The 23968-nt window shown below is 37.7% G+C and overlaps 1 protein-coding gene across 3 annotated transcripts in view; it reads left to right on the top strand.

Moving 5' to 3' along the window:
* The window catches only part of LOC129758316 (protein grainyhead), a 581995-nt gene that overhangs the window by 518223 nt on the left and 39804 nt on the right, over window positions 1-23968 (top strand). For all 3 annotated transcript variants that reach the window (XM_055755800.1, XM_055755801.1, XM_055755799.1), the window contains one exon: window positions 13900-13956. In XM_055755800.1, the coding sequence (XP_055611775.1) occupies window positions 13900-13956 (57 nt within the window). The remainder of the gene's footprint in view (window positions 1-13899; window positions 13957-23968) is intronic.

Genomic DNA, 23968 nt, shown 5'->3' with positions numbered 1-23968 from the left:
CCCTGACTCGAGATCTATCCAATGCATGATAACGTCAATACCGCAAAAACATTGAACAGTTTATATGGACGACCCCTTTTGCCGACCCTTTCTACAAAATTTGATAACTGAAATCGATTGTCCGTTCCTTAAAATCCCCGTCTGCAAATTTTCATCTCAATCTAATGCATAATAACGCCAATATTGTAAAACATTAAAAAGTTGAAATGGACGACCCCTTTGGCCGACCCCTGACCCTGAATTTAATACTTGGAATCGATTGCTCGTCCTTCAAAACACTTATGTGCAAATTTTCATATCAATCCAATGCATAATAACGTCAATATAGTAAAAACACTGAACAGTTCATATGGACGACCCCCTTTTGCCGACCCCTGACACAAAATTCAATACCTGAAATCAATTCCTCATCTCTCAAAATCCCTATGTGCAAATTTTTGTCACAATCCGACAGAAAATGACGTTAATATCGCGAAAACAATATTTGTCTTGTATGGACGACCCCCTTTAGAAGGGGTCATCCAAAAATCTGAAAACATTTTTCATCATTCCTAGTCCTAATGAGTGTCCATGCCAAATTTCAGCTCTCTAGCTCTTAAGATGGCTGAGTCTATAGAGGACAAACAAACAAACAAACAAACAAACAAACAAACAAACAAACAAACAAACAAACCCACAGAAATTGCTTTTTATATATATAGATTAAAAAAACGAATCTAGAACAAAAATATTATCATTTTCACTCTATATCATTTAATTTACAGAATGTTAATTTAGTAGCTCCGAAAAAAAAACGCGTGGAAATATAAATGTCGAGGAATAACGAAGCAAAACGTGACCGTGAAAAAAAACCGCAACAGCACTTGAGCAAGGCCAACTTAGTCCTACACTTTGAGTGCTTTTTGAAAATCGAACTAAAACTGAAGAACTTGAAACCTAACATGAGAACATTGAAAGAGGTTTCGAAGGTCGTTAAAAATGACTTTTGGAAGGAAAAAAAATATTTCTTTTTGATTAATTTTGCTTTGGAACGTGAAAGTTTCAGGCAAAAATTGAATTCTAGGCAGATTAAGCTTTTTAAACTGTTTTAAGTGACAAGTTGTTTAGTGTAATATCTACCAACGATGCAGCTTACTCTTTTTTTCATACACGGGATTGATTATTTAGGACTTTTTGAAAAAAAAAACATAACGAATAACTTCAATTTCTAATAATCAACACACCACCATTTAATGAGAAACTAACGTGTTGAAGAAAACGATCGGTCGCTGTTTTCACTTCCCGCTCGAATATTTTGTATAACTTTGTTGTTTGTTTATCTCGAAACAGAGTTGCTATCGAGCGGGCAATCAGGATGATAGCGCATCTACATAGGCGTACAGATGCTGCGCAATCGAAAGGCGGCAAATGAAGACGACGACGACGGGACATAAATTTCATTAAATTCAAATGGCAAAAGCATATCTATCCGATTTCATTTAACTACTTGTAACTGCGGATGGGAAAATTGCTTTTGTCAATCGGCTCCGATTGCTTGCGTATGAAGAAATCGCGCGCGGATGCCGCCTGAAAATCGCAGGCCCCGGCATCTTCCTTGGAAGGCTATCACGTTTTGAGTTAGTCACAAGCGGGACATAAAGCTGTCTGAAGATAATAAACTTGTTAAAATATTACAAATTGAGGACTCTCTTTCTCCCGTGAATGGGTACCGTTCAGGCGAATCCGGCCGAGCATCTTCTTCTCGGTTAGGTCATCGAAACGAAGTTCTTCCCTCTCTCCGTCTCAACCTCAAAGCAGTGGAAGAAATCGATTCCCATAATGTCTCTTTTGCAGGTTGGCAAACAAAGTTAATGCGACGCGGCAATCACCTCTAACGTAAACTCCACTTCTGGATTACTTCTTCACTTGACTTGACAGCCGAGAGCCACCGACCTGTCGAAGCGTATTGGAGCGAAAATAAAGCGATAATCGTTTAATTTGCTTGTTCATCTGCCCAAGGTTTTTTTTTCTGTCCGCTACTTTTGTTGATCATTCCATTCGGAGCGGCCTTAGCAGTGAAGTGGCGTTGATGCTGCCTCGGGACCATTATTATCATGTAGCAGCAGATCGGTTCCAATCGAGCCAAGAGGTGGCTACTGGGTGCTGCTATGGCTCAGATTCTCATCCCAAGTTTGCGGAGACAGGGCAAAAAAGAAAATAATGCAAATACCGCACTCTTTCTTCAGCGCAGATTCGAGTTGTGTTCCTTTTAAGGTCCAGCATTGAGAAATCGAATCGCCTTTCGAGGAAAACGATCGGCAGAGGAACGGGGCGAAAAAAAAGTTGAATCCCGTGGCCAGATCGGGGCGCACGCAGATTAAGATCGCTTTCCAAGAGAGCGTTCCTGTTACTCCGCGTAATATGTTACCACGTACGGAATTCGAGATGAATCTGATGAAAGCAAAAAAAAAAAACCAACAATCAACTCCAGCTTGACATTTTTCGCCATCCAGTCCAGTTAGGGATAACGACAACGAACCGTCAAACGCCCACTGATGAAATATTTTTTGTTGTCTTGTCTCGGAGTTCTTGTAGTCTGTACCGTTTTCTCTTCGTCTCTGTAACATCAGCAGGGATCGACACCGGCGATAAGCCGAGGACTCCTTTCTTCAATCCGTCAGCACACGGATTCCACGCGGCTGACTGACATCTTGGTCCACCCGAATTTTTTTTTGATTTGTGGCACTACATTTTCTCTTATACTGCCCCAGTCAAATCAATCAAAAGTCTCCAAAGAGATATGTTAATCTAATTTCGGACCGTAAAGATCTTCACGCGCATACCGGTTTCTCGGAAATCGACCTAATATTTCAATTTGCCGATGGTTTCCTAACCTTCCTCCTCCTCGAAGCTTCTCCCCGGTCTCAGGTGTCGCGCGAAGGATGATGGAATTCTTTGAAAACACGGCTACAAATTTTCTACACATGTCAGGGTACGCATGTATGCAGATCAGGTGCCAGTCGCTGGATCGCGGACACGGTAGCCGTCTAGCAGGTTGGCTGGCAACTATTCCTCCCCTGTGCTCTCTCTCTTACCCTTAAAGGGGTGAAGGGGAGGAAAAACCTTGGGCTTAAAAGCTTCGAAACAATACCCACTAAGCAGATTTTAAGCGTCCACCCGCCCGTCTTTCCACCGCTTATCGCAGGGTAGCTATTTTGACGGGTTGTTTGTTGAATTTATTATCACTCATTCACTCACTGATGGAGCTGCTGCCGTTGATCGGTGGATTCGAGCAAAGGGGATCAGGAAACATAATTTTTTTTCTCGGGCCGACGCCAATGATATCAGCCGCTGCCTCCAGCCAGCTAGCGCAGAATTCGGAAATTGGAGCAGCTTATTATCCCGCTCATTAGGAGGCATTGTCGAGATGCCAGTAAAGTGATTGGCGGGGTTTAACGCTCGTCTATCGCTGACGCCAAAGAGCGTGGGGAGGTCATTTGTAAAGCTTATGATTGGGATCACACGGTTGGTGGTGGTGTCGATTCTTGGAAAATCTCAACAAAAAGGCTACCGTTTCGTTATGAGCCAAGTTGACGAAGATTTGAATGCATATTAGATTCCCCAAAATTCAAGATTAATAACCTCTTCACAGGGAAAGAATAAACTGATCCAGCTGATAAATTCAAGAAAATGTTTTTTCTAACTTAATCACAAAAACGGTAAATGAGAATTGATCATTCTCATTTCCACCTATCTTTCTGGAAAACTTCAAAAAAGAGATTAAGTCATAACTCTGGCGTGATTACCTTATGAACATTAAAACTGTTAACCACATTGAACATGTTGTAAAGCATCATTTACTCTTGAATCGCAACTACTGTTTACAACATGAGCGACTAATTAACTTCCCACTCTAATATTTTCCAGATTTCTCTAAAGACGTAAAACATACGAAAAAAATCTTCTAAGTTGTATGAAGTATGACAACCGACAAACTGAAACGATCGTCGTACGCAAAAAAAACATTACCTGACAAGCAAGCAAAGTGCCAACGGGCACGGATGGGGTTTCTAATTTCGCATCTACTTAGCTGCACACTTCATTCATCAAAGCATTTGATGCATCTCATAAGTTTTAACAGCCAGTAATTAACCAAAACCGTTGCGTTGCGTTGCGTTAGCCCAACTTCGCACAAAACAGGTTAGCGCCAATCAACGCAACCACCCGTCGTCGTCGTTGAGTATAATGTGGTATCCTATAGTACTTTTGAGAAGTGTCTATTGATGATATGTTGAGTTTTCCAACGTGTGGCTGGCTAGGAATTTCAGCATTCTGCCTCGCAGTGAATGACACCGAGGGAAAACATTTCCGTAGGTTTTGTGGATTGGGGACTATCTGTCTGGTACATTCACCGAGCTCGAACCGCTTCTTACAAAGTTGAAAACCAAAGGAATATGCAGCAGTAATGTATTTATTCAAATACCAACTGTAGCAGTTGAGTCATTAGTCAATTTTTCGTTCAAATGTCTCAATCTGGCATCGAGTTATGTAGTAATGGATGGATTTTGAATTATAGTAAAGGAAGTTTTTCAGTTCGATGAACTTACGATCGTCGACAAGCTATGTGGAAAATTTATGCTCTCATATCGCATTTTTAAGCATCGCAATGAACTTAGAAAAAAAACAGAACGATAAAAAATCGACTTTTGAACGAGAAATTGGGATGTTCTCTTTCACAGGGTCTTTGTGTGAATTTGTGTGAAAATTAACAAACGTTGGAATTTTTTATCGAATTTTAAAAAAAATTCACAATCAAATATATGATATTTGAACTAAATAAAGGGTGTCCACCTTGGCCTCAACCCCGGCCATAAGATTCTGCACAACCTGTGAATCAACCGTTTTTTGCATGTAAACCCATACTTTCTTCAGTTTCTTGACTGTCTTTACTACCTTAGGTCGTTTAAGAAGGTGCTGCTTCATAATCGCCCAGTACTTTTCGATGGGGTGGAACTCCGGAGTGTTGGGAGGGTTGAACATTTTCGGCACGAAATTTACCTTATTGTCCACATACCACTTCAGCACGTCCTTGGAGTAGTAGCATGAAGCCAAATCCAGCCAGAAGACTGTTGGAACGTTGTGGGCCTTCAGGAGAGGAAGCAGCCGCTTCTGGAGGCACTCTTTTATGTGCTCCTGGGTCACGAAAGGTGCACTCCGCTTCCTGCACGTGCAGATGGCGTGCCAAACCAGGAATTTATTCGCAAATTTGGACGTCTTCTGAGTGCGGACATGCTCCGGAACGCTGAACTCATCGTTGGCTGTGAAAAACAGGTTGCCTGTTTGAAGTCGGCCTTCACATATGTTTCGTCATCCATGATGCAGCATTCAACTTTCATCAGCATGTTGAGGTACAACTTCCTGGCACGGGTTTTGGCGGACTTGTTCTGCTTCTTGTCGCGATTAGGGGCCCTTTGTACCTTGAACGTTCGAAACCTTGCCTTAGTTTTGGCCTTTTCTGGACAACTTCTTAACCATATTCCGAACGGAGACGTTCGGATTTTGGTTGAAGGCCCCAACTACGTGATTGTGATTTGTGGTGTTGTACGGAATACTTTTTCTTTCACATCTGGGCTTCCGATCGGTGGTCAATCGTTCCTCGAACCGCTTAGTCACTCACGTCACCGTGGAATTCGCGATTCCCAGCGTTTAAGCGATGGAACGATGTGAGAGATCCTTGTTCTCGTGATGAATGCGGAAGATTTTATCACGCACGAGCTGTTTTTCCGACTCCATTTCCGCGAGTTTTGATCATATGAACTTTAAAACTTGCAGGATGTAAACAATGCACTATGAACTAAATCCATCAAAATATTCATAAAATTCTACCCACCGGTAAAAAGCTAGAGCAATTTCATAGTGGGTCAATTTCATCGTGGACGCCCTTTAATACCGCCATAAGATAAATTTTTGGTTTGTACCAATCCGAGATATGACAGTTTGAAAAGTTCAAGTTTTTGCTAAATAAAACCCCTTATCACTAACGAACGCCATCAGATACAAGTGTGCGCTTTGAAAGGAAAATGTGCGAATTTTTATTTCTTATAAATGTCTTGAAAATATTTGTATGAATTCATTTACAAAAGTTGGGCTTGTGATATAGCTCAGTTGGCAAGTCTGTTGTCTCCTGAGCCGATGTCCGCGAGTTCGAGCCCAAGAGTAAACATCGAACACAGTTGTACCGGATAGTTTTTCAATAACGATCCGCCAACTGCAACGTTGATAAAGTCGCGAATGCCATAAAGATGGTAAAACGACTATAATCGAAACAAAAAAAAAAATTTACAAAAGTTAGAGCCAGAATAAAGTCTGTTTCACATAGAATCTGGTCGGATAAAAAAGATCATTTCTCCGCAAAGAAATAACGAACAACAAAAGTAAAAATGTCATTTTGTAGGGTTTATATTGCACTTTAAGGAAAAAAAATACATAAAAATCATTCGTCAGCTTTTCGGGCGAATTTTAGAACTTTTTTTGTGATACCACTCATCATTTTCTGCACAGTACTGCTGGTAACCTCATTCGCCATCGTGTTCCACCACTTTTCCATTTGAGCGGGTTTTTTCATGGTTCTGCCACATTTCTTCAGTGTGCCCTTAACTATTGCCCAATATTTCTCGATGGGACGAAAATCCGGACAGTTTGGTGGATTGATACTTTTTTCAACAAAATCGATCTTGTTCTCCATATACCACTTAACGACATCCCGGCTATAGTGGCAGCTTGCCAGGTCCAGCCAGAATTTCACCGGACCTTTGTGGGACCGAATGAATGGCAAAACCCTCTTCTGGAGACATTCTTCTTTGTAAACATTTCCAATCATTGTGTCCCCAGTGATGAAAATCTTAGTCTTTTTCCCACAACTACAGATCCCTTGCCAAATCATCAACTTACGAGCAAATTTATCTGCGAAAACAAAGTTGAATTTACCCGCAACGTTCCCTTTACGCTTCGCAAGGTAAAATTTGTTACCGGGTATTTGTCCAAAATCCATTTTGACGTAAGTTTCGTCGTCCATCAAAATGCATCCGTAGTACTTGGTCAACACTTTTCGTACAACTTCCTTGCCTTGGTTTCGGCAACCAGGTTTTGTTTCAGCGTCCTGTTGGGGTGTTTGCTTGCATGATACGACCGCAAGCCTTTTCGCAAACAAATTCGTCGAGCTATACTGTGGTTTGTCTTGAACTTTTTCGCCAAATCACGCAAGGAGATTCCAGGATTATTGTGAACTGATCTAGTAACCTTTGCTCGCAGCTTCCGGTCATATGTTCCACTTTTACGCCTGGTTTGTTTTGCTCGATCCACCGTAAGGGTCTCCCGGTAACGTTGCAGCACCGAATTTACAGTCGATTTTTGATATTTCGGGAATTTCGCGATCTTTACCCCTGACCAAGTCGGATTCTCTACGTGAGTGTGCAAAATTTTCTCTCGCCTTTCGCGTTCCATCGTCGATAACTTTTGATTGACTGCTTCAATCTTGATGAAATTTTCACCACTAAGTAGGTAAACAAACCACCCGGATCAAAACACTGTCAATAGATTCGCGATGTGACAACTAGGGGCGCTGCAGTAAATGAAAGATGCGACCAGATTCTGTGTGAAACAGACTTTACTGTTTTTATTTGAAACGCTTTAACATTTTAATGTTCATAACTCGCTTATGAAACGTCATGTGTATGTAATGTTTTCGGTAAATTTGCCTCAAAAACCGTTGGCTTCAACTTTGCAGAAGACAGTTTGGCTCTATTTATTCACTGGAAGAAGTTTTTATGTATAAATAATGAAGAATGACACTGATATTTGATTTAAGATCATTAAAGCGCATGTTTTGGTGAGCATTTTTTGTGAAATCACCATTTATCTATCTTTTATAGCATCTTCGTAATTATTTTGCTATGACAAAGTTTCGTCCTGGACCAGAGTGGAGTGGCAGATTTGAGCCAAAGTGTTGATCATCCGAAACCTGCAAAAGAGTTTTGATTAGTATCTTTAATGAAATATCTACCTATACAATAACAACTCACCCTTTACTTGATGTCTGGTTGCTATAATATAGAGGAAAATATAAATATTTCAAAAGTCATAAAAAAACTCTTTAAATAGAGTCTCATCTTGCTTCAGCGTGCGAAAACAAACAAACTCCAATTTGACAACTCGATTGCTGATTTTCCAGCAAACTAGACCAATTGCTGAAAAGTTCGACAATTTGAAAACCAATTGCAGATTTTTCAGCAAAAATGACAAAAACTGCTCCATGGTTCCGGCATTTTTTTTTTTTTTGCTGGAAATCAAATGGAAATCTTAGTGAGTAGAATTTATGCATCAAGAATTGTCAACATTCCAACAGTGCCATCTACCCAAGCAACCAAAAGTCGTATTTACTAGAATGAAGGCTTTGAAAGTTACATATTGGCTAACAAAGAGAATCAACTGCCCAATTTTCTCGAATGAACTTTATGTACTCTTTAATGAGCTTGAAAGTTGCAAAAGTGATTAATATGTACGTTGTATGTGACTTATTATGTCCAATAAAATGGACGCTGGGAGCTGAATATAAGGTCATTTAGACTTGTTTTGGAACTTGAAAGTATCAATAAGAACTTACATTTTGAGCTACATAGAACATACTTCATATCAATGATGGGGCTGAGTAAGCTTTATTGTTTTATGGGACTTTTGGTTGCTTGGGTATTGCTTGATTTGTAACTTTTCAACGGTGCAATAGATGGCACTGTTTCTAGATAGCTCACTTCAAATTGTTAAATTGTTCAATATAATTAGAATTACTTAGAAAAATCCGATGCCAATTTAGCAAATCTCTGTGCCGAAAATGCGCTGGAAAGTGTACTATGCCAAAGATGATATGTTTGAAAAAGCACTACTGGCATAAGGGTAGGTTGTCTTTTGTCTTGTGAAGGAAACGGGAAAGGGAGTGGGAACTGCCACTGACGGGAACTGTGTTTTTCTTGCTGCCTGTCTTACGTACACACGCATAGCTGCTAAAATCGGGCAGCTTGGCCGGTGTGGATTGAAATAAGGGAATGTTTTTTTTTTGCTTTTGCTACATACACACGCACAGAGCTCGGTTTGCTGGCTGCCTGATGTTGGCCGATATTTATTTCCATCTTCCTTCGTCTTGTGATGGGATAGGGAGGGACGTGAAAACGTTTTTATTTTATTTCTTTGAGTCATACGAAATGTGGTTGCACTGGGAGGTTAATGCCAGCGGTCGCAAATCGAATCATCCCCGGTCGCGTTCTGTTATTATGCCAATAATGCTATGATATTGATTACTCACGATTTGCATAGAGGCTAAATTTTGGGTGTACTTCAAGCTGAAAAATGGCATCATCATAATTTCTTCACTACAGAGACTGCCGAAATTACAAACAGCCTTGAATAAGTTTTTTCACTTTTTGAACGATCATGGGGGTCAGAAGAATCTAACCAAGCTAAATCCAATCCAATAGAAACAATTACTGACGAACAGACCCACGTTGCAGTGCCAATTCTATGCATCGTGAACTTTCATGTGTGACTTCTGTGTTTCTTATTGTACAGCGATAATTTAGTACTTCAAGCAAGTTCGAAAGACATAGCGAAATTTAAGACTTACATTTATCATTTGCGCAATCATGAACGTGTTTCGAAACTTCATCAGTAATTTTATCGAAAATTTTAAAGTATCTTAGTAAAAAACATTTCTTAATCAAATATCTCATACGACCCGTTAAAAACTGACTAGATTTTTTAATTTGTTTTTGATTACACTGAATTTTCTTTTTGACAGATCTCTTCGATGCTCTTGAAGACATCTGGTGGCTCAACCAAAAAGTTTCAAGGCTTAGCTTGTACATCTGTTCATCTGTGATTCAATGTACAACGATCGCGAATCTTCCAACATTTGTCTTTATCGGTATCATATCGCGTAAAATAGCCGGTACAAGCAAAATAAATATGTATGTATGTATGTATGTATAATCCATCCAACGACCCCCTGAGCTGGCAGGTATGTTATGCAAAAGAGCCAATATTAATCCGTTTGATTAAAATTGTTCAATCGCGGGTGCTGGTGGTGTTAGCTCTATTGAAATTCCAGCAACCCATTTCAGAATGGCAACTGCACATCCCGAGGCTACTTTCATTGCCAATAAGCCCCGCCCAATCATAGCCGCATGACCAAATGGGTCATGTAATTATGATTAGTCTTTCCATCTTTTATTGTTGACATATCCAGGAACTTCATATATATAATTGCCAAATTATATAAACTTAGCACCCTAATACGTCCAATAAAAGATGGACATGTATTTAGTTTATGATTTCAATTATAATAACTATTATGTATAGATGAAAATAAATAATATGGGTGAAAAAAAAAATTTATTAAAAATTTGAATAATGGTAAGAAGAGTTGGAAACTGGAAAATAGTTATCATTTGCTGAAAAAAAAACCATGATAAATAAAACATTTGTATGTATGTATGTATTGTATCGACCTTTGATTAAATGAGCAATATGTAGAGTTCAAATCCCCTGAAAATTTAAAACGCCAAATAAATGAAGACAATGTATTAGTTTGGAATCATGTTGAAGAAAACAAACCGCAGGAAACTAATGAAACTGAAATGCAAATATAATTGGTAAAGTTCGATCTGGTCAAATGTAAGAAAAAGAGAAGAATATATGAAATATTGATGTTCACATCTAATCTATTTTCCTGTAGCTGAAAATCAAAATAATCGTAAACAGGAGAATCATACCCTGATGCGGCTTACCCACTTTATATGATTGTTTATATAATGATAAATATATTAATGGGGAAGTTAATAACATTAATAACAAATATTTATTTTATAAATAATGTATGGAAAAGGTGAGAAAATTATATTGTATGCAATGAAATTATTTGGAGTCGATGGTATATTGATCCTTAAGCTGCCGTTCCTGACGATCTGCCAATCATTCAGGTTTTTTGGTGTAACTGCAAAATAAATTAAGAATACGTCGACCACTGTGATCTAAGCTTTTTTCTTTTGAATGTTATAAACATATTGTTACTTGGGCTGAATAACCCTAGACGTCAAAATCCCAAACAGAAAAAGAAATAATTAAATAAACATATATATATATATACATGTGTGGTTACAAAAAAAACAATAACGACTTAGGTATAAGATTTAAAATATTAAAATTTTGCTGCTCACCAATCACCTGAAATAATTGTTAGATAAGATCTTATGATGTAATTTTTTGTTTTTTTTTTTTTAAGTGAGCGTATATATTATTGAAAAAAATCTGTTATTCCAAGGTTTATTTGAAATGCCGCTGGAAGCTGGAAAATATATTTTCATGTTAGTTAAAAGTTTTGTATGTTTTCACTTAGATTGAACTTTATAATATTTGAAAATGTTTGTTGAACTAGATATGAGAAATCATGGAGAAATATTTTTTTTACACTTGCTCCAGATGAAAAATATTCATGCCAAGGAAGTATTCGACGCACGAAACATCTCGAAAATAACAGCTTTTCTCATTGCGGAGTTGGCTATGAAAAGAAAAACTTGATTGATTTGTATTTTTGATGTTTGCATTAGCCAATCTCACTATTATAAAGAAATTTAAAAAATCAAAATAGAATTCGTTTTTGAGTTGACGGATGGCCATACTAGAAGGGATGTAGATTTCACAAAGCTGAAAACAAAATTTTATTAACTGGTTTATTGGTTGTGTTGAACTAGATTTGGGTGCAATTTTTTGCTAGTTTAATCAAAATATCGAAAGTATTTCACTTTCCAGAATATTTTTCTCAACACTCCCATGGATTAAAACAAAGTTAGCAAAGCAAAGTTATCACTCAATCGATTATAATGATTTACGATTACTTATCTGCATTCATTTTTCAATGCCCCTTCGTCATCATTTGGATGGTTTCATGTTCCTCAAACTATATGCCTTCACATTCGAATTGGGATCTAAGATCTCTTTTCCGCATGTACAATTCTGCCATATACACATATACATTTTCAACACCTTCATCACTCATTCATGCTTTTTCTATTCATGCTTGTTCATTCCCTCCCTTCATTGAAGCTTTTCTCACCACTGACCTGACGTCAACGCACACTCTTAAAACAAACCCTTCACTACTACCAATTTTGCCACCACTCTCAGAGCTTACTTCCTTTCCCCGTCCCCTCACTAATACACAAGGTGCCAGCGAAACGATACGGATTATAAGCCCTTTTACCTTACATCCTTTCATTAACAAATTTTCAGCACTGCACTAAAAAATTTTCTGATCCATAAATTTTGTGCTTGAAGCGCAATAAAATGCACGCACAGTGCATTTCAGTTCAGCTCCTTTCTTTCCCCTTTTCATTGATTCTGGTGGTTTGCTCAATACAGCCCGTTTGCGTCGGCACTAACACACCGTAACGAGGCTTCGCACAATTAAGCAAGCTTCTAAATTCACCACCCTCGTATCACTGGACCGTCGGATCACACACAAAATCCCTCCTATATATGGGTATTCTTTTGCTCTGTGTGGGTCAACTTGATTCCCTCATGCATATGCGTGGGTACGTAACGTAGGGTATACACGCGCGGCACCGAAGTGAATATGATTGACCGAGCGGATCTCTGTTGACACTAACACATGATCAAAATTTCTTTAATGAGAAGACAAACACACTTTCCACTTCTCGCTCTTCGCCATTTTGCTAGGCAAAAGGTGATATAATCCCCCGGAGAAATTATCAAATTTTTCAGCAGTTATCACCATTTTCGACTATTTCGTGACACGCACTTCACAAAACGACCGCTCTTTGACCAAATAACACTTTTGCGTTCAATAAAACAAGATAAACACTAGAAAAAACGAGGGTTAATGCTACTCCCGGGAAACGCGTCCGTTCCGTATCAACTCACCGGCGACTCTCCCCGGTACAAGCAAAATAAATACACCCAATCACGGTACCGTGCTAGAAATTCTATCCTGCAACACACATTTTACATCACACTGGCAAAAAGTACGCAATTTGACAATCTCAATCCCACCAATCATACAACAACTCAATACGTCAAGTAGATATTAAATTAAATGCACACCTTCGAGCAGCCACTACTCGTTGTGTCGCGTCATACCTCAAACCTCCACCATCGTCATAATTCTCATTCAGAATCTTGGCCACGCAGAGGTGCGCACAATCTACTGAAAGATGATCAACCGCACCACGCCATCATCGCCAAAGCTGGATTTATCAGAGCCCATAATTTTCCCATTGAAGCACCAGCGAGCGACCGCCAGCAGAAACCGTCAACAGATCTCGGTGCGTTTGTTCGAGCTGCTGTGTAGAAGCTTTAGGGTTCCGAGGGTAGAAACGCTCTACCATAATAAGGCTGATCTTTTTTAAGCTGCCTGCTACCTCGGTTGTCGGGCTCTATAACTATGTAGACCCGGTGTTCTGTCCCATACCAATCAAAAGACGATGGGGCGACCTGTCCGATGTTGGTAACAACAAGGACCATAAGCCAGTCTCCTGGTATGGTACAAATTGGCCCACCGATCGCACTCTCGGCGGCCCAAAGTGTCCGTTTATCACTTTTATTGGCCGCTCTCGACTCCCCCTAGCTCTTAAGGCTTTTTTGCTCTTGACTTTTGCACTTGATTTTTTTGTTGCAGTGCAACTAGCCCTCCTTCTTCGACTTGTACTCACTCACTACTTGCGTCCATATTTTCTCTCATTTTTCACTTACGATCTTGTTAGCAAGTCTTTCGAATTTATTTATCCTTTGTAAGATTATTAAACTTTATCTTTATTTCTGTTAGCTGATGTTTTTTTTCTCATTTTTTCTTTCTAGATCAACGTCGCCGTCCAGTGTTTGAGCACAGATTTCAGCAGTCAAAAAGGTGTTAAGGTAATGTATTGTTACGATTATTATTGTTGCACGCATATCGGGTCTGATGATTGTCGAATTTTCGGGGAGCTGCCGCGGATGTTTGGCCGTGGCTACTTACCTGCCTACATTTGCGGGCACGCGTTGACCTGCCGTAAATTTCGCGATCCGATTGGCAGCAGATTTGTTTCACATCAAGCGAACATTTCAGACCCGGGCCTGCGTGGGTTGAAAATAGAAAGTTGCGAACGTTACGTATAGGTGCCTACATTTTGCACGCACCCGGAAATTTAACATTCTGTTGCCGGTGACAGCTTAAAATTGCATGTTTCAAAAACGAAAAAAAAAATTTGGGCTTGTCATATAGCTCAGTTGGCAAGTCAGATGTCTTCCGAGTCGATGTCCGCGAGTTCGAGCCCAACATCGAACACAGTTGTACCGGATAAGATTCTCAATAACTGTCCGCAAACTGTGAAAAAAAATCGTATTAAAATTAACAGGAAAACTGAGGTATTCTAATATATTTATTTATACTTTAAAACTATTCGACTCCAAGCTGCTAATATTTTATTTGATTTCTCGAGCACTACCACAGTTGATCGTTTGGGTCTCGTCGAGCAACCGAGGGATCCCTTTAATCGACAAGTTTACAGACTGCAAGGGTGCAAGTCACCTTCCTTCTAAGTAGCCTTTATCGGTGATGAATGGCTAGCTAACCGCTCAAATTGATTGATTTGAGAAGGTGCTGAGCTATTCCGAAACGTGGTGGGTGATTTATTGCATTAGCTACCGCTAGGAAATTCTCCGCTTTTTACGTTTTCCCACTGTCTTCGATCGCCCTCAGCGGCTACTTAGCGATCTTCCCCACCGGCGTTGATTGGGTTGATTGAATAGTTTGGATACCTACCTTAATACCAGTCTTTATGATGTATTATTATGCGGTGACTGTCGGCATGCAAAAAAAAACAAAACACCGACTCACAGCAGAATGGCAAGCAAAAAATTTTGCGAGAAGAGAGTAGAATAACTAAGCGCCCTCCCCATTAGACGATCGGCGAACGTTGCAATTATGCCGCGACCCTCGGCTCTTCTTGGTGTTTCCGAACCACAAAACAACCAATGCCCTGTGCCAACAAATCCGATGCGCGTCCGACAAAGGAGGGGGCGTTCTGTTGTTTGCCATTTAAAGCTGACTGAGGTGGTGTGGCGCTCGATTGGTTCCCTACTTTGCTCTACTCCACTTCTACGACTATGTAGCAGCACGTTGATGGTGATGGATTTGCCGTTTTTTTTTCTTTCTCCGATGTTTGCCGACGATTCTTCCTCGTTGTTGGTCGGTTAGAAAGGTACGTGACGACTGCTCCGAATCGCGGAACAAAGAAAGACTACGACGACGAGCGGAACGGATTTTGGGGGTGGAGCATCGGACTGTTTTCTTCCGATTGGTGGTAGACTTTCCCTTAACTGCAACAGGTGCCTTATTGGGTGAAGTGAGTGTTTGTAAAAATGAATTTGAAAACTGGCTCATTCTGGGAATTTTTGAACCTAAGTGGAATTTTTTAAGATACATCTAACTCTTCAACTTTTTATTTCATATCAACAATAAAGTTGTCAGCTTGGTTTAGAAAAATAGAGTTCAGTTAGTTTCAACTAACTGAAAAGTTGGAACCTAAGTACTTTAAAAAAGACATTGTTTTTATTGTGTTGGAAGGGTTGGAAGCAAGGTTGCCGAAATCACAGAAAAATCTATAGCATGGGTGGTAGACCGCTGCAAGCTTTGTATGAAAATTTCAAATTCTTAAATATTTACAACTCCCATAACCTTTTTTGTGGTCATTTTAAAATCGCCAGAGCTGTACTGAAAGTTCCAAAAAATATAACTTTGGATGAAAAATATTCCTTGATTCTTACAGTACAATTCATCTGAACAAACGACAAACCATACTTTTATTCCAGGAAAGATATTTCATGTTATACAAAATTTTTGTTTTCAAAATTATTTTTTTTAGTTTTAGCGTTCTTGACTGCTTATTTGAAAGCTGTGAAACCGTAGGATGAGAACAAAAAATCTCCAAAAATTGCTTTGCATAACCAGGAAATTTATTGATTTGTATAACATTTGTAATAACATTTCACGAAATTTTTAAAAGCTCTAGCAAGCAAAGTCTGCTATTTTTAAATACTTTTCAATGGATTCAGATTTTTTTATATTGAAATGGTTATAACTTTTTTCATGAAGTTCTTAGCTGCTTATCATGTAACCAAAAAATGAAGCTTAAGAATAGTCAAAATCAACAATCAAAGACCAATTTCATTCCAAGCTTATTTGAATTTCCTGGATGATTTAATGTGCAAAATTTTCTTCTTCCATACAAATTCCCATACAAAATTGAAACGTGTTGCGCTAACTCAGGAATCAACCGAATCATCTCAAATTTTACACTGATGCTTGGTGACCCAAAAGGCATCGAAAAAACATATGGGAGTAAAAAGTTATTTTTTGCAGCGGTCTAATGGGTGGCCAAGATTTTTACAGAACATGCTATATTTTGAAGCTAGCGGACAGCAGATAGTGAATTTCTTTATGAAAATTTCGCATCATGGATCCGTCTGTTGACTATTTATGTACATTGAAGGAAAAAATCCGGTCATATACTCAGGGGTATTTAGGGTTCAAAAGCCTTATAGCCAACGGGTTAAATTAGTTTTGACTATCAAAGACCCCCGAATTTATGCAAACGTTTTTTTTCTTTCGATGTAGGGGAGATGAGGGCATAACGAGCACCCGAGGCATAATGAGAAGTCCGTTTTTCTACATAAGTACGTATTTTCTTAAACAAATTTTCATTAGGACTTGTTTCGTACTACCTATAGTATTAATTTTTCACCAAAAAAGAAATATCCTTTTCATATTTACAGAAATATTAAATAATAACCAGCTAGGTTCTCAAGTGACGAAAATATTATAATTTTTGAGCACCACCAAATAAGGTTTTATGACCTTTAAATCATCTTGATCTGAAATGTATGCACTGCAACATGATCTACACATTGTTTCTACATTTTCAGCATCATAAAATTTTTGATTTTTCACTTTAATCAATTGTAAAACGCGTTTTTACTTTAATTTGTTCACTAGAGGCGAACAGAGCACTTTCAATGAAGGCATATTGAGCATTTTCTGCCGGAGAATCTAGCAGCGAATTCAACTCGATGAAGTCAACTGAATAATAGAGCTACAGCTTAACTTGTATCGTCTGACGATTTGGCCTATTGGTTAGATGTCGGAGAGGTAATCAGTAGACTCGAGTTCGATTCCTGACCGAGGGGATTTTTTTTTGCACATACCATTCATGATTGATTTTTTTTATTGTTACATTATACGGCTAATAGCATCAAAGCATCATCCGTCAAACAAAACACCAGAAACATAATGTATGAACATGTGTTAATTCTTTGAATTCTACAAACAGACCTAGATTATTTTGTTTTTGCTTTGTTTGATGAATCTACGCCTCACCGTTTAGTGCAATCATGATCATAAATGATAAATGGAGAAAAAAAAATCACCTCCACCAGGAATCGAACTCGAGCCTACTGATTATCTCTCCGACATCTAACCAATAGGCCAAATCGTCAGACGAAACAAGTTGAGCTGTAGCTCTATTACTCAATTGACTTCATAGAGTCGAATTCGCTGCTAGATTCCCCGGCAGAAAACGCTCATTATGCCTTCATTAATGGTGCTCATACTGCCTCGGGGGGTTGCTCATTATGCCTCTACAGTGACTGGTTTTCAGCTTTCGGCAAAATTTTTTAAAATGCATTTTTAAACGTTTTTATCTACTTTTTCAAGTTTCATCCAATTAAACAATAGACTATTTGAGTGTCGGAACACGAAACAATGATGTAATTCACATATTACAGCTGTTCTCTATGGTTAAATAAGCATTTTCCTTAAGGTGCCCATTATGCCCTCATCTCCCCTACCGTAAACTGGGGGAACTTTGATCACTTTTTTCTTTCATTTTTCAATATTTTGCAAGGGGTTGCTTTTTCGTAATACCTAAAAGCTTTAAAACCCTTACTAATGTGAGGAGTATAAAACATGATCATTGATTGCAGTACATTCAAACGACATTGGTGGTTATAATTAATTGTTTATTACAAAACCAGATTTCGAGTTTCGAAGTAACTTTGATCACTATGGTTTTTACGTATCTAAACATCTTAAAATTTATTATTTTGATGGCATTAAGCACAGAAGGCTCAAAACATCGATAACAGTAATTTTTTGTTTGGACTTAATTAAATTTTTCAACGTTTTCTTTCAAAAACAAATATACTCGAAAGATGGACAATGTTGCTGCATACATTTAGGGGCAAAAATTATAAACTTTTTTCAATATTTTTGGGCTTCAATAACAAATGAAATTGTACCTTCGTGCAATTCCCTAAGTCCTCGTACTGTTCCCATGTTCTATTTTTCTTCAAACTTAACCATCTGATAAGGTTTTTAGCCATTTTTTTTCTATTCGGGCTTTTTCATGGAAAATGATCGATTTTTTATCAATCTCCAAAAATTATCATCAAATGACCATAAAAACAAACCAAAACTAAACCAAGAAAGAAGTTGAACTTTCACATCAAACAACCTATTTGCTCCTAAATGCTTACATTTGATCAGGAGAGATGTTTGTTTGTGTGCCTTCAAAAAACCAGGTGTTTTACGATTTTAAAATTATATTTTAAGTAATATAAAAAATCTCCTTAAACAAACCAAATTCAGCTTATTTGTAACTCAATTTACAGGCTTTAAAATGGAGTAAACAGTTTTCAGATGTTTTAAATTTATACTTAGTTAATTATGGTTATCTGCAAAAATTTCATGTTGATCAAAGTTCCCCCAGTTGAGCAAGATTTTGAGCAAATTTTCATCACAGAACATAGAATTTTAGAAATATCACAGATTTCGCAGATTTTCAGAATTTTGTACGCATTTCCAAAATCCTAATTTTCTAAGTCAACATAAATTTTTAATTTTTAGCTTTGTATTGGAAAATCATGATAAGATTGTTATTGTTTGTTAATTTGGCTCTAGTAACATGTAATAAGACACATTTTTTTGTGACTTTTTGATGAAATTAATGCTATTCCCATCACAGAAAACCATCACAGAATTTCTGGATAAAACACAGAAAGGCTTATTTTTTTCACAAAAAGACAAAATTGTTTGCGGCAGCCTTGGTTAAAAGTGAAATTTATGTCCTGGGAGCTGTCTAATGTCCATCTCAGCATATGTTGCAGCGTTCATTATGATATCGGTTATTTAATGATACGTCTCAATTTCCTCTTTTTGTAAACAAACATTTCTATTTCAGAAGATAGTTGCTAAAATTACAAACCTAATAAGAGTAATAACTTGTCAAAGAAAAAGCCAGAAAAACAATTTCGATAAAGTAAAACTTTAAGGTATAAGCAATGACCATATGACTGGACACTTGATTTCGTTTGTAGGATAATTTTTTTTCCAATAGTACGCAATATCGATTCCAGCGCATCGGTCGATTTGAGGAAATGCTCTCTCAGTTAGAAAGTGCCACCCAACTTTAAAAAATAGGCAATTCCTACGATAAAATCGGACTAAACAGGTACATTTTTTCTACAGGGCATTTGTATCGGGAAAATGGTAGGTTCGTCAGATACCGCCAGTATTGCGAACCTGCAAAATTTGACAAAAAAAAAAATAAACAGAAGATGGTCGAATAATATTGTACTAAGTATCCTGTCAAGGTATAAGGCTGAAGGCCCTCTTGAAGTATTCGGTCGAGGACACAGTGAACGCGAATCGAATTTCCAATTCACGCGAAAAACCGCGCGCTTCTCATTGAAACACGTTTTCGCGCGAAGAACCGGCTCGATCGCGCGCGCGAATTCATCCAGTTCATCCGGACATACACTGCACATATTCTCTCGGGTATTTTTCACAAAAATAGTTTTTCAAAAATTTGTTTATTTAATATTCATCGCCATTCCCCGGATGGTTATGAAGAATGCACGATTTTTTTAACAAGGTTTTCGCAAATAATGCGGTTTCAGTCTTTTGAAGTTAAAATTCAAAATGCTGGAAGTGATGAAAAGCAAATGAAACCCCCACAATATGGATATTGGATGAAAGAGAAAGTAGAAGTCGAATTTTGCTGTCTGACTCCATCTTGAGATCAAAGATGGCGGTTTCCGCTTAACTTTAAAATGCAGTAAATAACTCAAAATCGCATGAACCATCCACAATATGGATAATGAGTGAAAAGGCCCAAGAAGTAGTTAAAAATGATTGATAAAAATTTAACGAAAATTTCGAAAAATCTGGAAAAAGCACTGAAAGAAGTATACAAAAACATTACCAGTGTTATAAAAATAAGACAAAATAATGACAAAAATATAGCAAAATTGTGGCAAGTGGCAAAAACACGAAAAACTATTACTCAAATTTGACAATCAAATGAGAAACATCTGAAGAACCATGACAAAAATATGACCAGCGAAAAAGTGACAAATGACAAAACTTTAAAGAAAATACGATAATTGTGGTAAAAAAAAAATTATGCCAAAAATATGACAAATATTACAAAGATATGACAAAATCATAAAAAAAAGTTTCACAAAAATGGCAAAACTATGACAAATATGAAAAATATGACAACATTTTGAAAATTGTGACGAAATTATGATCAAAATTTGACAATAAAATGACAAAAACCTGACCGATCCAATATAAAGATAAATATTTGACTACAAATTTACAAATATGACATAAAATTAACAAAAAACAATAAAATCACAAAAATCATATGATAAAACTATGAAAACATTATGACGTAGTAGATAAAAATATGGCAAAAATTGGACATTAAAATGAAAAAAAAAAAAGACAAATGGGCTAGAATATGACGAAGTTTTGACAAAAATATGACAAAATAATGACAAAAATTTGACAATATTATGACAAAATAATAACAAAAAACTGACAAAATTATGAAGAATGAGATTAAAATGTAACAAAATGCTTACAAATATATGTAAAAAATAACAAAATTATGACAAAAACGACAGTAAAATAACAAAGTTTAACAAAATGTCAAAAATCCGTAAAAAAAATGAAAAATATGTTACAAAAATATGACAAATATGATAAAAATATGGTGAAATAAATAAAAAAATTTAAAAATATTATGGGCTTTTGATAAATGTAGCTGCCGATGTCTGTGGGTTCGAATCCGAGAGTAATCATCGATCACAGTTGTACCGGATAAGATTTTCAGTATGGAGAGAAGATGTTAAAACGACTATAATCAAACCAAAAAAAGACTATGAAAAAAAATTTACAACCAAATGAAAATAAAATCTGACAGAACTATGACAAAAATGCAATAAATAGAAACATATGTTTTTTTGTCATATGACAAAATTATAACAAAAGTTGACAGTAAAATGACAAAAATCTTACAGAACTCAAGCAAACCTTTGCCTATTTTTTGTAATAATTTTGTTTTTTTTTTTTGTCAAAGTTTTGTTACATTTATCATATTTTTGTCATATTTTTATCACATTTGTTATACTTTTGTTAAAGTATTGTCAGATTTATGTGATTTTTTTTTGCAAAATGTTGTCATATTGTCATTTTTCTTTAGCTACTATATTTATCGTATTTTTATCACATTTGTCGCGTTTTCCATAATGTTGTCGAATATTTGCCAAACATGTTTTTCGAGATTTGTAATTATTATAAATTTTTTGTTATTATTTAGTCAATTTTTTTTAGTTTTGTCTTGGCTTTGTCATTCAATTGTCGAAGCTATAAAATTTTTGCAATATTTTTCTCATATTTTTGTCACATTTGCCATATTTTCTCAGAGTTTCGTACTTTTTTGTCATAATATTGTAATTTTTTTTTCATAATTTTGTTATATTTTGGTCTTAGTCTTGTAAGATTTTTTCATGCGAATTTAATCATTTACAATATTTTAAAGTTGAGCGGAAGGCGCCATATTGGATTTCAAGATGGCGTAGCATAGCGTCAGACAGCGAAATTCGACTTCTACTAATTGATTCATTTCACCTAATACCGATATTTTGGGTGTTTCATACGATTTTCAGTCAATTAAAGTTTTTTTTTAAGTTTAGCGAAAGCCGCCATCTTGAATTTCCAAATGGCTTCAAAAATCTGTTTTCCGATGTCCTCACAAAGTCCAGGCATCGAGTAGTCATTTTCTTAAGATTTGGTGAATGAATATTTCGCTTCGCGCTCTCCCTGCTCTTGCCCTTCTACTATCGAACTATTTATCAGTTCTCGATAAAAAGGAAATTTTCCAAAAGTAAATCTTAAAAGTGACTTAAGGCTGCACAGTGTACAGTCAAACATTGGAAACGGAATTTTCTGTTCCCGACAAAAAAAAAACATGCTTTAAAAAGGCATTTTATACACTATCTTAAGAAAAAACATTCCACCGCAGTTTAAGTAAAGCCCATCGTCATTCCCGCAGTAAATTAACGTAACGCCACACACTGTCTTCCCAAAGACTGAGAGACACAACGCGACGACAGGTACTCCGGTGACGAAAAGGATTACTTTCAATCGACCCAAATCCCTCGCTATTGTCCTCTGCCATTCGTTTATCTTTCGTTGATACTCCCTTTTTAAAGAGGAAAAAAAACACCATCCATTGAAGGAAAAATAAAAGCCGATCACGAAAGGAGCTAATTTAATGTCACTCTATCTGTATCCGAAGGATTCCCATCCGGACATGGTTGAAGATAAGCGTACGAGCCATGACGGTGAGAGAAAAATCCTTTTGCTTTAATTGGATTCCGATTTAATCCGCTTGTCCTTTCGTGTTGCGTTCTTCATCGGTCTTTCTGATTTCCCCCCGAAATAAAAATAACTACCAACCACCGCCGCCGCTCGATCGGTTTCGATTCTCCCTCTTTTTCCCGGCCGATAATAGCGTTGTGATCACATTTTAACCAGCTATCTTCATCGGGCCCGAAAGATGAATGAAATCATTCAAGAACCGTTTGACCTTCATTTACCATTAATTACACCTGCCTCAAACGATCGAGTCCGGGTCCCGAGAGCGAGTGTAATGGATGGGTAGCCATTAATCCCAGGCCTCCCGACTCGACCGCTGAGCCCTTGGATTCAATTACTTGGCGCTCCCGCACAATCCCTGCCCGGCCCTTCACCAGACCACGGTGATTACCAACCATTCATTGCGCTATCACACATCGAGCCCGAGTGTGCGGTGCAGAAGAGATCAAGATCACGATCACCAATGATGGCTGAATGCAATCAGCTCAATCTTAGCTGCCAATAAATACGCCACGACAACGCACATATGCTTTTTGAGAAAAATTTACTCCTCCTCGAGTCGATCCCTTGGTGAATTACAAGGACCCCCTGGAGAAGTTCATCCATCGTCGTACGTACAATATGAACTCTACATCTCACGCCCTGACTTGCGTACACCCATCTCAAAACACAGTCACTGATGCTCGACCCCATTGAGAAAAAAAAACGATCAACTGAAAGGAGTTTGCTGAAAACTGCACATCACTCAACTCGACTTGCTGAGCACTCTTCGAACAAACTTACGTCTCGTCGTAAGTGATCATGATGAATTATGATAGGTTATGCACGAACGTCGTCAGCAGAAGAATAAGCGGGGATCCGCCTTTCGTTGAGGGGAGCGAAAACATTTGGCACCATCAACTCTGTCTGAATGGATCCACTGAGTAGCGATCCTCCATTGATGATGATCACCGACTGGCATTGCTGGGTTTGGGTAGCCGCGAGGATCCCCAGGACCGGGAAACCTAAATAATTGCTCATTATCAATTTCGCTGTAATTTGCTGACGATGAACAAATAATAATTTAATGGTAATGATACCTGCAGGAAAGAACGTACATGTTGGATCTTATGACTTTTCTTGTCTGGCTGCTGCCTGCTTAAGGTTGCGGTTATATTGTGAGAC

Source organism: Uranotaenia lowii, chromosome 3 (assembly GCF_029784155.1).
Source record: "Uranotaenia lowii strain MFRU-FL chromosome 3, ASM2978415v1, whole genome shotgun sequence".
Classification (NCBI taxonomy): Eukaryota; Metazoa; Arthropoda; class Insecta; order Diptera; family Culicidae; genus Uranotaenia; species Uranotaenia lowii.
The sequence above is the reverse complement of the archived record's forward strand: the minus strand, read 5'-3'. Positions and strand labels throughout refer to the sequence as shown.